The 16,036-nt window shown below is 36.3% G+C and overlaps 1 protein-coding gene across 1 annotated transcript in view; it reads left to right on the top strand.

Annotated features, from left to right (window-relative positions):
* Positions 1 to 16,036, top strand: part of LOC103213315 (integrin subunit beta 3 binding protein) — an 88,759-nt gene that overhangs the window by 8,866 nt on the left and 63,857 nt on the right. The window contains exons 2-4 of the mRNA XM_042783339.1: positions 1,502 to 1,608; positions 7,725 to 7,739; positions 11,884 to 12,019. Of these exons, the coding sequence (XP_042639273.1) occupies positions 1,502 to 1,608; positions 7,725 to 7,739; positions 11,884 to 12,019 (258 nt within the window). The remainder of the gene's footprint in view (positions 1 to 1,501; positions 1,609 to 7,724; positions 7,740 to 11,883; positions 12,020 to 16,036) is intronic.

The following is a 16,036-nucleotide window of genomic DNA, read 5'->3' as shown; positions in this document are numbered from 1 at the left end:
TATCTTCTGTGTCTGTGTTAATTGGTTTCCCTTTTCTTTGTTGAAGAGGGTCTGTGCAATCCTTCTGCCTAGTCCGCCATCTTGCCCCGCCTCTCAAAACAGAGTTTTTTTTCTCGTTAAAAAAAAATTTCCTAGATACTTTTTAAAACATTTAAACAAAGGTGGCAAAATACTGCAATGACACTTAAAAAAAAATCATTAACAGTATAATTAACAATTTAGAGTACCATTATCCTGTTATACAGAATGCAGCTGTGACTGTAATACTGCATCTTTTTCTTTGGTCAGGATGGTATTTTGGTAGGGGAATAGTCTAACCTGAAATGAAATACTGTTCTTTCCTGCCCCAAAGCTGTTCTTTGGGAGATGATAACATTACTTGAATGAAAAGGAATAGCTATTTCAGAATTTATCCTCTTCATGAAGTACACTTGATCTCATGGCAGGGTTTCTACCCGTTTTTTTCTTCAAATGAGCATGTGTCAAGATATCTAGTGCCATAGCTAATATCCTGTATTAGAAAAATACACTGTTAAGTTAGGCTCCATTCTGTACCTTTAAAGCAATTGACTTAGCTTCATACCATTTGGCCACCCAACTGATAAAAGCAATTGTCTAGCTTCCTAGCTTGGGCCTTTCTTCGAAATTTCTATTTTTTGACCTATTCTTGATATTCTCAGCTTATGTATGCTTGCCTCCTCCTCATTTGCCTACAACTCTATATTCAAACAGCCTTTATTCTGTTCTGGAGCTTAACCTGGGTTTCTCTCCTTGACTACATTCATACTTTCAGCCACTCCAGTTACAACTTAACCCTAAAGCAGCATGGTTGTCAAGAGTTTACCACATGACCAATGATTCCCCTGAAGTTGCTTTAGCCCATACAATAGTGAACCAGATTTCCAGACTTAATTGCTGCAAAGCCACAGAGTAATTGTCATTTTGCCTTACCAATAGGATGCTGAAGGAAGAACATCTGGTGTCCAAGAAGAGGAGATGGTCCTTATATACCAATTGGTTGTTCATCCTAAAGTACTGTTATTTTCTCTCTCAAAGATGTTTGACTCCCAATTCCCAGTGTTCCAAATACAGCTACATTCATAGAGATCAATGCTCCATGATATTAGGGCAAGGCTGCAAAAGTTTGTTTTTTTTTTTTTCCCCTATGTGGAAGCATAGATTTGGGACATCCCCTGTGTCCCACTTACAAGAAATACATAGAGTGTACACTGTCAGTACCACTGTTTCTTGAACTTCCCAAATTGTTGGCTGAGGGTGGGGGGTGGTGGTGGACAGTAATAAGAAATAAAGTTTCTATTTATCATTGCTACAGAATTGGGCTCCATAAACTGTTCCCTCAAAGCACTGTTTCTATATGGTTTTTCAAGAACTGAGACGAATTTTTTATTCCAAACTGCCACTGATGGTAGCCCAAATGAATGTATAGGGACAAGTGGTTACCTGGCCATATACCTAGACTGTTTAACCCTGTTTCTTTTAGGCTGTCTGAGAGAGGGCATAGAAAAAGAAGATGCTACAGATTGGAAGAGAAGGAGCACACTTCCTACTCAGGCCAAATCAGTAGGCATGCTGCCAGAAGCAATAATGGTACTGGTTTTAGGGGAGTTTTTCTACTTTGTACATAGATTCCCAGTCCAGATTACTCCATTACTATTGGTAGGATACTTCTAAATCTGATTGCTCCCATGGTCCAACTTTGTCTTATCTCTCAGAGACTGAGGACTTCTGGGACTTTGGACACAAGGGCATTAGGAAATTTTATAGCATGCACCTGTAGGCTTGCTTACTAACCTGGCTCAAATTTGCTTCTTTCCTCCCTCCTTCCTATTGTGATAAGGTGCTAATAATTCCATTTCAACTTACACCAACTCCATGTGATAGTAGAACTGCCCTATATAGGTTTTCTAGACTATAATCTTTAAGGGAGCAGATTGCCAGATCTTTCTCCTGTAGAGCCTCTGGATGGGTTTGAACTTTGAACTGCAAACCTTAAGGTTAGCAGCCAAACATTTAACCATTGCGCCACCAGGGCTCCTTCTCTGTGTCCTACTCTTGCCTTATTCCTTCCTTTACCTCATTTGCTAGGCATGCTCTCTCTCCCTTTCTCCCTCCCTCCCTCCCTCCCTTCCTTTTGTAGTAAGGAAATTTTCTTTTCTTTTTAATTTTATTGTGATTTGGGCAAAAGTTTACAGAGCAAATTCATCTTCTATACAGCAGTTCACGTACACTTACATTGACTGTAATCTCCCACAGTGCAACAGCTCTCCTCCCACTTCCTCCCCATAGTTACCTCTTCCCTGTGTCCTTCCCTCCCATGTGCTCCTGCCCCCACCCCAGCTGTCTCCCTGTGTATACACAGCACTTCTGTTCTCCCATGATTGACCTCTCCAAGGAGTGTATCTGCCTAATGTGAATGTTCAGCTCATATGCCTGTCTTTTGTTTGGCTGGAAGCCACAGGAGTGAGTTCAATTTGGAGTAAGGAAATTTTCAAACATACGCAAAAGAAGATAGTGTAGTGAACACCTATGTATCCTATCACCCTTCTTCAACAGTTTTTAACATTTTGCTAATTTTGCTTTATCTTTTTATCTGTACACACACACAAACACAATATATGTTCTTGTGTTAAATTTTTTTCTTGAAATATTTTATAGCAAGTCCTAGACATCCTATCATTTTATCAGTATATACTTCAGCATTCATTTTTAACAGGTAATGAATGACTTTTTCATAACCATAGTGCTATAATCATACCCTACAAAATGAACAGTAATTCCTTAATATTATGTTTCATCTAGTTAATATATTCACATTTCCATGGTTATTTCAAAATGTCTTTATATTTGATTTAATTGAAATCATGACCCAAACAAGATTTTCACATTGTATTAGTTCTTATATCTCTTAGGTCTTTTTAAAATCTATAGGTACCCTCTGCCTCCTTGTCTCATTTTTGTTTCTTATAGTTTAATTTGTTGCAAAAACTGGGTCCATTTATTCTATAAGCATATTTCACATTTTCAATTTGGTAGATTATTTTCTTGTGACATTTTAAATGATTCCACTGTTCTTCATATTTTCTATAAACTGGTAGTTTATAGAAAGCTACAGGCTTGATTATACTCTGGTTTAAATTTTGGCAGGAATACTTCATAAGTATACTTCTTGTTGAGTCATCTCAAGAAGCATAAAATGGTCTGGTTTACTGATCATTGGATTTAGGTATTATCAGCCTGATCATCCATTATAGAATTCCTCATCAGTTTTTCACCTAATGGATTTTAGTATCTATTGGTAATAATTTCCTAGATTCCTAATTTACCTACCAAAACCAAAAACCAAACTCACTGCCATGGAGTCAGATCCAACTCATAGCGACCCCTCCTTGGGTTTCCAAGAAAGTATCACTACGGAAGTAGATTCCTCAGTCTTCCTTCTGAGGAGTGGCTGGTGGGTTTGAACCGCCAGCCTGCTGGTTAGTAGTCAAATGCCTTAGGCACTATGCTATCAGAGCTCCTGATTTACCACAGTTGTAGCACAAGTTGTAGCACCTGTCTACTTTTGATCTGTACTTCTGCATATTGTTCTTTAACCACCTCTCACTACCAGTACGGAGTACTTCACCAGGTCTGGTGACACAGATAGATCGTAGGCCCTTGGGGAGCTTCTTAAAGCTGAACTCCGTTGCCTCACTGTCCTTTAGACTCTGGAAGCTCTCTGTGTGCAGTTTACTCTGGTGTGCAACCCCAGTGTAGGCAGTTGTGAAGAGAAAGCTGAACTCCATTCACATATTGAACCACTTATATGCCAGCACTGTGGAGTAACTGCCCAGGCCATATCTTCTAGAACCTATTCTGCCACTTTGGCCCAGTCACTTACAAATGGCTGCTTGGACATGGAACTTATGTTTGTCAGCTGAACCCCCACCCCCTGGGCATCCTAGCTTGTTCCTTGCTTGAGGAAAGTCTGGAGGCAAGAAAGAAGCTGCTACATTTTCCTCAACCTATTAGATCTTCTTGATGGATTGACCCTTTTATTATTATATAATGTCCATCTTTGTCTCTAGGTATAATTTTTGTCTTAAAGTCTGTTTTGTCTAATATTAGTATAGCCACTGCTGCTCTTTTGAGGACTGTTTGCATGTAATATATTTCCCCATTCTTTTACTTTCAACGTATTTGTGTCTTTGAATCTAAAGTGAGTTTCTTATAAACAGTATATAATAGGATCATAATTTTTCAATCCATTCTGCAATTTCTGCCTTCTAATTGGACAACTAAATCCATTTACATTTAATGTAGTTACTAATAAGGGCACACTTATCCCATTTTAAAGAGCTCTGGTGACGTAGTGCCTGAGCCATTTGACTGCTAGTCATAAAGTTGGTGGCTCAAACCCACCAGCTTCTCCATGGAAGGAAGATAGGGCAGTCTACTTCTGTAAAATTTACCACCTTGGAAACCCAGTGGGGGTCTCTGTGAGTTGGAATCAACTCAATGGCAGTGAATTTGTTTTGTTTTTGTCTTATGCCATTTTGCTGTTTTCTTTGTGTGTTGTGTCTTTTTTGTAGTTCTTCCAGTACTGCTTTCTTTTGTGTTGAATAGATACATTTTTATCATGCCTTTTTAATTCTTGTTATTTCTTTCATTATTATTTTTTCTTAGTTATTGGTTTGGGGATTACAAGTAACATCTTAAATTTAGCAGTCTGGTTCAGATTAATTCCAATTTAATAGTATATAAAAACTGTTTCTATATAGCTATCACCTCCCACATTTATGCTGTTATTATCACAAATTGCATCTTTAGATATTGTGTGCTTATCAATCTAGATTTCTAATTATTGTTTTATGCAATAGTCTTTTAAATCAGATAGGAGAAAGGAAAGGGAGTTACAAACAAAAATTGCATTTATACTGTCACATAGCATTTCTTGTATGTCAGGTCTACTTGTCATGAATTGTGATAAGGTGATAATTTTTGTTCATGTGGAGTGTCTCAGTTGCTCCTTCAGTTTTTAAAGATAGTTTTAAAGATAGTTTTGTCAGATACAGACTCTAGGTTAATAAGATTTGAATATCTTATCCTATTGGCTTCCATCTTCCTTAGTTTCTGATAATAATCAGGTGTTAATCATGTTGAATATTGTACATGATGAGTTACTTCTCTTTTGCTGTCTTCAAAATTCTGTCTTGCTGTTTGACTTTGAGCTGTTTGATTATGATATGTCTTGGTGTGGATCTCTTTGGTTTTGTTATACTTTTGAGATTGTTGAGCTTCAAGGATTAAAGTAATAGATGAATATTTTTCATCAAGTTTGGGAAGGTATTGGCCATCATTACTACTAATATTCTTTCTGTCTCTTTCCCCTTTTCCTCAGCTCTTGTCTTTGAGGACTTCCATTATATATATGTTAATAATGGATTCCTACAGATCTCTAAGATTATCATGTTCATTTTTGTTCTTTTTCCTTTCTGTCTCTCAGATTGGATAATTCAGTTGCTGTCTCTTAACATTCATTGATTTTTTTTTCTTCTGCTTGCTTAAATCTGTTGAATCTTTCTAGAAACCAAGGAGAGGGTGGGTCTCAGGTGGCAGAGCTGGGAATGGGGACTCTCAGAGGCCAGTTCATAAAGGTAGCAATGGGGTCTTCAAGCCACTGTTGTTATTTCCAGAAGCCTATTGGAAATCATTGCATATTTGCTCTCCATGAGGCTCTAGGAATAGGTTTATATATATATATATATATATTTTTTTTTGGTTAGAATTATGTCATAATAGTGTGGTTGTCCCAGTGGGGGTCACTATGAGTTGGAATTAACTCAATGGTAGTTTTTTGGTTTTTGGTTACTTTATTGATCTGAGTTATTTCATCACCATAGATCATTAGTGCCATCAAGTCATTTTTGACTCATAGAAATCCCATGTGACAGAATAGAACTGCCTCCTTGGGTTTTCCTGTCTGTAATTTCTAGGAAAGCAGGTCGGCAGGCCTTTTTCCCATGAAGCGGTTTGATGGATTTGAACCACCGACCTTTTAGTTAACAATTGAATTGAACTAGGGATCCTAGTTTGTGTCCTAGTTCTTATCCATCCCACTGCCATCAAGCTGATTGCAACTCATAGCGACCCAAGGGACAGAGTAGAATTGCCATATAGGGTTTCCAAGGCTATAAATCTTATAGAAGCAGACTGCATCATCTTTTTCCCAGAAGTGGCTGGTGAATTTGAACTGCTGACCTTTTGGTTAACAGCCAAATGCTTTCAACCACTGCACCACCAAAGTTTCTGTCCTAGTTCTAGAGGATACTTTTTAGGGTTGCTAAGTTCTAATCCATCTCCCTGCCCCCCAAAATTAATACCAGTCTCAGCCGAATGGTAGGAGGTACAAATTGAAATAGTAGTCATGGAAGAATATGTCTTACCTCAGAAATGCCCTGGAGAACGTAGGTCACAGACTTTATTGGTCAAAACAAGAGCACTGGCCTAGCTTCAGGACAGCCTTGTGCTTTTTAACCAGTTGACTAATGCCAGTGCTACATGAGCAAGTAAAAGCAAGACTCAGTACTCCTTTTTTTTTTTAGAAAAAAAAAATATGTATTTCACTGTTTTTGGTGAAAATTTACACAGCAAGTTAGGTTCCCATTTGAAAGTTCCCTCACAAATTGTTCACTGATGTTAGTTATATATTTCACAATGTCTCAACATTCTATTTCATTATATTCTGGTTTTCCTATTTCCAGTGCTCTGGTTTCCCTGCCCCCTTATCTTCTTCTTTGCTTTAGAGTAAATGTTGACCTTTTGGTTTCATGAAGATTTTTTTTTTTTTTTGGTAGAGCACTGTTCCTATAGGTAATAAGCTTTGTTTTTTGTGCCACTCTGCTATTTCACTGAAAAGTGATCTCAGGATATAGTTTTGATTTAAAGTTTAAAGAGTGTGCCAGGGCAGTAGTCTCAGGGAGTCCTCTGGTCTCAGCTGGTCCAGTTAAGACTCAGACAATACTCTTTATTAGTCACACATTATATTTTGAATGCTATCCTGTTCCAGGTAGGTTCAATTCCTATCAACTTAGGAGATCAGGCAAAAGGGAGGGACTAACAACTTATATATTCCCATATGAAATAATAATTGATACTGTTTCGATAGTAACCTTTGCCTTTCACTTGTCTTATCAGATTCCTTTCTAGACAACAATAATACCTTGTCCCAGCCTTCCCCACCATCCCCCTCCTTGGCCCCCACAGTCCACTTGTAACCATTAAGGATGGTAATTGGGGCAGCTGATTAGAAGTTAGCTGATGCTTGATACTCTTCTGAGAACCATAGACCCTAAATGTGAAAAGTCCCTAAAGCAGCTAATATTTAGTTTTCTAATGTAAATTCCATAATTAGTACTAATAACCTAATTAGTCAGTATAACATTATAAAGAATTATCTCCCTTTAGCTGCCATAATTCTTTTTCTTTTATTTTTGCTTGTCCAAATACCTACAGTACTTGTGTTTTAAATATTTCAGTGACAGCATAGGCTAGAATTCATAATAATAATAACAGATCTTTTATATCCCATATTTCATCATGAAAGAACCCTTAGTTAGTACTTTCTAGACTGTTTATAATAGGTAAAAATCAATAAAATGCAGACATCTTTTTGGTAGACTGTTTTAAACAAAGGTGAAGAAGCAAGCTACAATTTGTGAAAGGTGTTGAAGGAGAATGTCATATCTATTTGAAATTATGGAGAGAACATTGATTTTTTTTTTTTTTAAAGCAGAAAAATCAATGCTCAAATTTCAGTTTTGCGAATGTATGAAGTTTGACCTCCTTACAAAAAGTACATTGGCATTTGGGTGATCATAGACAGTCTCTTAGAGCATGGCATTTTTTTTGTTTAGTAGTGATGTTAAATATCTCTTAGGAGTCAGTAAATATTACAAGCAGTTGTAACTTATTATCGAAGTAACCAGCCAGCCTTCAAGGCAATTCCAACTCATGGTGACCCCATGTGTGTCAGGGTAGAACTGTGCTCCATAAGTTTTTCATGCCTGATTTTTCAGAAGTAGATCACCAAGTAGTTGTGACTTATTTTCTGACTTACCTTTCCTTGTAGTATTTACACATTTTGTTTACATCCTGAATCCTCTCCAATTTCTAGCCAAATCTACTCATCTTACTTTTTTCTCTGTTTTTCTAAAGGGTCTGGTTAAGTAGCACTCATCTTTTCTGAGTGGAAAGAGTGCCCAACTTCTCAATTAGCACAGTCTTTTCTCAAATCTCAGTCTTCTTAACTCTTTCTGTTGTGAGAGTCTAGTAGTAGGCCAGTGCCTTCAAAGATTGGGGAATGGCAGGATGGACATTCTTGGATGGCTTCTAAACTCAACTTATAATCACTTATACACATCTTCACAGATTAAAAGTTAGAGGACCTAGGTAAAACCTTGAGAGAAAAGAAAATTTAGGAAAGTAAGATTATGCCTTTGTGTATACCACTAGACAGATACATAAAAATGTGTTTATAGTAACAAGATGACTGAACATAGGATTGGTCATGTCAGAAAGAGCATGTTATTAGAGGTTTGGAGCTTTGAGCCATATGGTATCAGCCTGACCTCTGGGGAGTGGAGGGGTACTGGTGATTTGACCAATGAATCATGACAAGTGATTCAGTCAGTCGTGTCTATGTAATTATACCTCACTGAATTTTGGGAGAGTTTACCTGATTGACAATATTCTGCATACATCAGTGTACTTGAAGGGTGATGCATCATTACAGATACAGAAGCTTTGCGTTGGGACCCCCTGGATTTTACCCTATGTGTCTCTCCCTTTGGCTGGTTCTAGCATCTTGAAAGAGTCCTGGTTGTCTGCTTCTGAAAGATCACAGCTATGAAAACCCTATGTAAGGCAGTTCTATTCTGAAATACAGGGACTTGTCATGAGTCAGAATTGATTTCACAGTAATTGGTTTGTTTGAGTTCCCCCTCCCCCAGGTAGCTGGGGGAGAAGTCATTTACATAGGAGGAGGTAGATTTTTATTTTCCCATCTGTGTATAGTAGCTATAGACAGACGTTTCTCCTTTGAAGTAACACCAACTACCAAGAAAAGAAAGAAGTGAAGTCTCAGTATATTTAAGGTGAGGTAAATAAAATACACACGCACAGGTTTTGTTTTTTTGTTTTTTGTTTTTTTTTTATGAAAGCTAGAATATTGTTTTCAAGGAGAAGTGTATGATCTATAGTTGCAATGTTTAGACATTTGGCAATTGGATAAAATAATTGTTTGGTGAAAATAGGAAAACAGATTGACATAAATGTACATTAGGGCAGTAACTTTCATTTCTTGTACATACACAGTGAAATAGTTCTAAGCAATAAATTCTTGGAAAAGTAGGGTAGGGATTGGATAAATGTCATAGTTTATGACTGAATACATATAAACAGGTGAAAACTCAAGATAGAAAGATAATAGTAACCACTTGATAAAGAGACTTAAAACCCTTTCACCCTACAAAAAAGACATTTTTTAGAGCTATAACTTGGTATTTGATTTTTTAAAAAGATACTGGTTATATTTGTGCTTACTATGGATACATACAATAATGAATGGAATGTCTTTTGTTCCCCAATACAATGAAGTATTTATTTATTCAAAATACTAACTTTAAAAGATTTTAGTTAATGTATTTGATGCTGTAGATTCTGGAACTAATACAAAATTGTTGAAAAAGGGTAAAAGAGTCACTGTTTGTTCCACAAGTATCTTAAAAATAAAGGATAGTTGACCAGGCAAAATTATGTAGCTATTTCAACTGACTACCAAGCTAAAAAGTAATCCTGGTGGCATGACAGTTAAGCACTTGGCTACTAACTAAAAGGGTAGGTAGTTCAAACCCACCTAGTGGCTCCATGGGAGAAAGACCTGGCTTTAAAGACCTATAAAGATAACGGCCTAGAAAACCCTATGGGGCAGTTCTACTATGTCACCTACAGTCACCATGAATCAAAATCGACTTGACAGCATCTAACAATCAAGTTAAAATAACATATCATAAACCTTCAGACCTTTCCCAAACCTGTGTTCCCTGTTCCACTTCTGGGTATCAGATTTTTCATGCCTTTTATCTCCACTTATCTAATTATCACTTTTCTCCCTTATAGAATCTTCTGTAACAGATAACTACATCCCACTTTGATTTTCTCTCTCTTCTGAATTTCTGTTACACACATACTACCTTAAGACTTCTGCTGTTTCAATCTTAAGCTCCCTGAGGCCAGGACATTTTGTTACATATTTCTTCATACACAGTTTAGCAAATGCTGGGTGACCAGTAAGCATGGAAAACAAGTTTGGGGGGAATTTAGAAGAGAGCAATGAAGAGTGCGATAGTGAGTATTTGGACACAAAGCATCATGAAGGAGCCCTAAACTAAAGAGGGACCAGGTCTTGGGGAAGATAAGAAAGGCATTCCACAGAGAAATCACAAGATGAGCTGCGGCACAAAAATGCGTAGCCTGGTGACTTAAATGTTGTTATGTGCCGTCGAGTCGGCCCCAACTCATAGTGACCCCTCCTTGGGTTTCCAAGGCAGTATCACTATGGAAGTAGGATTGCCCAACCTTCCTTCCGAGGAGTGGCTGGTGGGTTTGAACTGCCAGCCTTCTGGTTAGCAGTCAAGTGCTTTAGCCACTATGCTACCAGAGCTCCATAGGTGCCAGTTAATACTGAATGAATAAACTAATGAACAAATGAATATATTCTGAATAGAGTGACTTCACCAAGTTTACTAGACTGTTCCTTTTAAGTCATTCATTCATCAAACATTTTTTAGTTCTAGGCTACAAAGATTAAGAAATCATTTATTTAAAGGTGTTCAAAGTCAGAGATAATCTGACATGTAAAAAATTATTGAACTATGTTAACTGCAATAAAAAAGTTATACACAAGGTCTATGGGAGCATAGAGGAGGAAGCTGCAGAGAGGATTCTTATAGGTCAGGCCACGTTCTCAAAGGTCTTAAATGCCAGTCCCCATTATTTGTGCATTATTTTGGTTACCATTAAGGAAAGCTATTGGCATCAAGTGACTTTGAAAGGCACAGGACAGTACTAAGGAGCCCTGGTAGCGTAATGGTTAAACTTTGCTGTTAACTGAAAAACCAACCAATTCACTGCCATTGTGTCAGATCCGACACGACCCCTCGTTGGGTTTCTGAGGCAGTATCACTATGGAAGTAGATTGCCTAACCTTCCTTCCGAGGAGTGGCTGGTGGGTTTGAACTGCCAGCCTTCTGGTTAACAGTCAGATGCCTTAGGCACTATGCCACCAGAGCTCCCGTTAACTGAAAGGTGGAGGTTTAAACCCACCAGCCTCTGTGGGAGAAAAATGTAGCAGTCTGCTTCCATAAAGATTTATGGCTTTGGAAACACTCTGGAGCTGTTCTATTCTGTCCTGTAGGGTCATCGCGAGTCAGAATTGACTTGATGGCAATGAGTTTGGTTTAGGACAGCAGTGATTCTAGGATTTTCTTGTGGGTCTTAGTTAATAGGCACCTCTCAGAGTTCCTTGGCCCTGCTCCATAATTATAATTCAGGTTCAGCTGAAAGCAAAAGTCAGGATATGATTGGGCAATAACCTTTTAATTTTAAAATTTTGTAAATATCAAATTGAAATGCTTTAATTGTTATGAAGTCCTGAAATAGCTATATAACTTGAAATGTATTGTTGGCTTTGAAATAGATAATTAAATATATTTGGAATATGAAAAGACAGAACAAGGAAAAGAACTTTGGTTTGGATGTTGCTGAGTTTTTAAAGGTCTCTAAGCTTAAGTATTTTTGTTCCAAATTCTTACCTAATTTCAGTCATTTGATCCTTCAAAAATCCAAAGAAAGGGAAGTATTATAACTTACTCTCCAACAACTGGAACTTGTCAGATGAGCCCATTTGCTTCTCCCAGAAGCTCTCAAGAACAAGAGCACAGAAATGGACCATCAAATGGTTAGTTGAACATTCTTTTCCACTTATTTTAAGACTTTTCTAGTTATTGGTTAAATCAAGATTTTGATTTAATGATTTATGGATGTAGCTGATTTTTCTCTTCTCAAAGAATTCAGCATAAAAGACTAGAATGTAGGTAATACTTTAGACATAAATGTAAACTTTCTAGACAATTATTTAAAAATGCTACTGCAGACTTTGTTCTCTTACAGTCCTATCCATTAAAATAGAAATTATGGCCTGACTGCCTTCAGCTACTATCAATTATAATGGTTACAGATACACCCCTTAACAAGTTGTCTATCATGTGCATAAACGGCATATAATTCAGGTACTGCTGCACTAGAGTTTAAGGATGATAGTTCTAAATGTTATTTTTAGCTGTGTTGTCCATTTTACTTTTATCTACATTTAGTGTATCTTTATATAGCTTGCCTTTATTTATTATATTTCATTCTCTTCTTTTTTCTATACTATTTTAAATGTGTTGGCAGAAGATTTGTGAAATCTTCCATTAGAAGAAAGACAAATTTTAATGTAAAATTCTTTAATTTAAAGTAATGTTAGTTTAATTTTGACCATATATATTTGTTGTTCTCTGGTAATTTATTGCCAGAATTGTTCTTTTTAAAAATACAGTATTCTAGATTTCATGGATTTAATTATTATTGGAAAAAAGTCATGAGTTTTTAAGTATGCTCAAATTTAATAAAATATAATTTAGATATACTATGCTTAGCCTAATTCATATTTTATTTTTTAACTTATTCACTGCTAAACATATGTTACAAGCTACAGAGATACAGAGAAGTCTCCTCATTTTACCTAATTTTGTTTAAATGAAATACGTGAGATTTTAAACTTTTGAATGACCTTGATTTGATCTAATCAGTACTTTTTATCTTAAAGCCATTACTATTAGGTTTGCTTTCACAAAAATATATGAAGTATACATTTTCTTCAAGTTCCATAGTTCTGTTTTATGTGCACCTGATACATCTTTTTTTTTACAATTAAAAATTAATGCCTTAGAGATTGCATATCTCTATTCTGAAATGTGAATAGATTTTAAGTTGATACGTACTCAATTTCCATATTGAAATTAAATATGAATTTAAGGGAATATTCCTTTTGCCCATAAAAAGGCTGAGATCACATGATCACAGTTGACATTTAGGTGGATAAATATTACAGATCAAAGTACTAGGTAAGCTCTTTTTTTAAGAGTCATATATCAAGGGTTTCTGAGATGCTACCAATATTCTATTTCTTGATATATATGATTGGTACACTGGTTGACTATATTTCTTAAACAGTACATATATATTTTATATATTCTTCAATATGTATACCTCACATATAGAGTCTCAAAATAGGAGGATAATGTCTGGAATTACATGAGATGATGTCATTTGTGATCATTACATTGCCCATCCTAGTATGTCATTTTGTACATGTATTAAAACTCAGAAAGCTTGATTCTTCTAAAATTCCAAATAAATAAGAAAACGTGAAGTAATTAAAGTTCCAAATAAGGTCCTAACCTGTATTAATAATTCCCACTTTTTAAATACTATACAAAACTTAAGGTATCATTTAAATAAACATTTTTATTTAAACAACATTTTCAAGGACATTTTGTTTGTTACTCATTTACTGTCATACTTAGAATAAAATCCAAAATTCTTATCATGACTTTAAGGCATGATCTAATGCCTGATTGACCTCATCTACCTCATTTTCTACTACTCTTCCCTGTGTTTATGCTGCTTTAAACATGCTGACCTTCTTGCTACTCCTCAATTATCCTGAGCCCCTCCTGACATCAGCGCACTTGCAGTTCTCTCCACCGGGGATACTCTTTCCTCAAATTTTTACGTGTCCTTTCTATATACTGTATTTTTTCATAACTAGCACATGCCCTCTATGTTTGCCAACCACTTCTTCCCTGGGAGGTATTTTCATAAGTGCTGCTATGCAATATTATTTTGCATGTTGATATAAAAATTAAAAAATTATCATAGCACATTTATAGAAATACTTCCTTGGGGGAAGGAGTGATTAGCAAAACAAATGTACAAGGCATGTGTTATTTGTGTAGAAATACAGTACCATTGAACTTTATGAACAGAGGCTTAATATTAAGTTTATATTCATTTATAGTTATAATAAGGAATGAAAGTCTGGTTCTGTTACTTTTCTCTACTTGGGCCAAAAATATCTCAATTAACATGGAGTGATTGGCTGCAACTTTTCAGTTTATACTTTTAAGACAACTGAGTTTTATATATTATACTGATATCTTTCCTTACCCCCTAACACATTTCTCCAACTGATTATGCTTTTGAGAGAAGAGAAAGAAAGATGGTGAATCCTTTCTATTCCATCGCTTTCTAAGAACACATTAGACTTATTATTTAACAATGCAAGTAGAAGGTTTAGCAACAGGTTTGGCTTAGTTAAACATAGTACTTGCACATGGACAATACGTGTGAGGAAATCATCCAGATTGTTGCAATTGAGTACAGAGAGAGAATGTGAAAACTAGAGAAATAATGGATGGAATAAGAGGGTCCAACATATGTCAAAGAGGGGGAGGCCTTCAACGAGATGGATTGACACGGTGGCTGCAATGATGGGCTCAAGTATAGCAGGGATTGTGGGGCTGGCGCGGGATCAGGCAGTGTTTCGTTCTGCTATGCATGGGGTCGCTATGAGTCGGAAACGACTCGACGGCACTTAACAACAACAACAACAACATATGTCAGATAGGAGTTCTACAAGAAGGAACTAGAAATAATGGGGCAGAAGCAATAGTCAAAGATATTGCTGTTGTTAGGTGCCATCTAGACAGTTCTGACTCATAGCAACCTATGTACAACAGAGTGAAATACTGCTTGGTCCTGTGCCATCCTCAAAATCGTTGCTGTGCTTCAACCCATCTTTTCAGTCACTGTGTAGGTCTTCTCCTTTTTTGTTGACCCTTCTACTTTACCAAGCATGATCTCTCCAGGGACTGGTCTCTTCTGATAGTATAACCAAAGTACAAGAGATGAAGTCTGGCCATTCTCACTTCTAAGGAGAATTCCAGCTGATTTCCTCTAAGACAGATTTGTTCTTTCTTCTAGCAGTCCATGGTATTTTCAATATTCTTTGCCAACACCATAATTCACATGGATCAATTCTTTGGTCTTTCTTATTTATTGTCCATCTTTTACATGCATAAATAAAAGACCATGGTTTGGGTTAGGCACACCTTAGTCTTCAAAGTGACATCTTTGCTCTTTAACACTTTAAAGAAGTCTTTTGCAGCAGATGCCTATTGCAGTATGTCATCTGATTTCTTGACTATTGCTTCCATAGTTATTGATTGTGGATTTAAGTAAAATGAAATCTTAGACAACTTGAGTCTTTTCTCTGTTTATTGTGATGTTGCTTATTGGTCCATTTGTGAGAAGTTTGTTTTCTTGTGTTGAGGTGTAATCCATACTTTAGGCTGTAGTCTTGATTTTCATCAATAAATGCTTCGTTTTTTTCACTTTGAGCAAACAAAATTATGTCATCTGCATATCTCAAAGATAGGAGAATTAAAGATACAAAAACTATAATTTTCCATAATAACAACACAAATTTGCAAATTAAAGTAGCATACTTATTATGAGCAGAATTAAGTAAAACAAATCTACATGTGGTTGTGTCATGATAAAACTGCAGAACATCAAAGACTAAAAGAAAAATTTAAAAGCAATCAGAGAAAAGATATATTACCTTCAAGGAATGACTGATAGTAGGTTTCTGATCAGTATCAATAGAAAGAAATATAGTAATCCCAACCAAGAATGACAGCTAACTTCTCATTCAAAAAGTGAGGATGAAATAAAGATACTTTCTGATAAAATCTGTGAGAGTTTACCATTTACTAGTGCCTAAAGCACTTGACTGCTAACCAGAAGGCTGGTGGTTCAAACCCACCAGCCACTCCTCAGAAGGAAGATGGGGCAATCTACTTCCGTAGTG

The sequence above is a fragment of the Orycteropus afer genome, unplaced genomic scaffold (assembly GCF_000298275.1).
Source record: "Orycteropus afer afer isolate SDZICR_OR568_19922 unplaced genomic scaffold, OryAfe1.0 scaffold00016, whole genome shotgun sequence".
NCBI classification, from domain to species: Eukaryota; Metazoa; Chordata; class Mammalia; order Tubulidentata; family Orycteropodidae; genus Orycteropus; species Orycteropus afer.
This window is presented reverse-complemented; position numbering and strand designations above follow the sequence as displayed.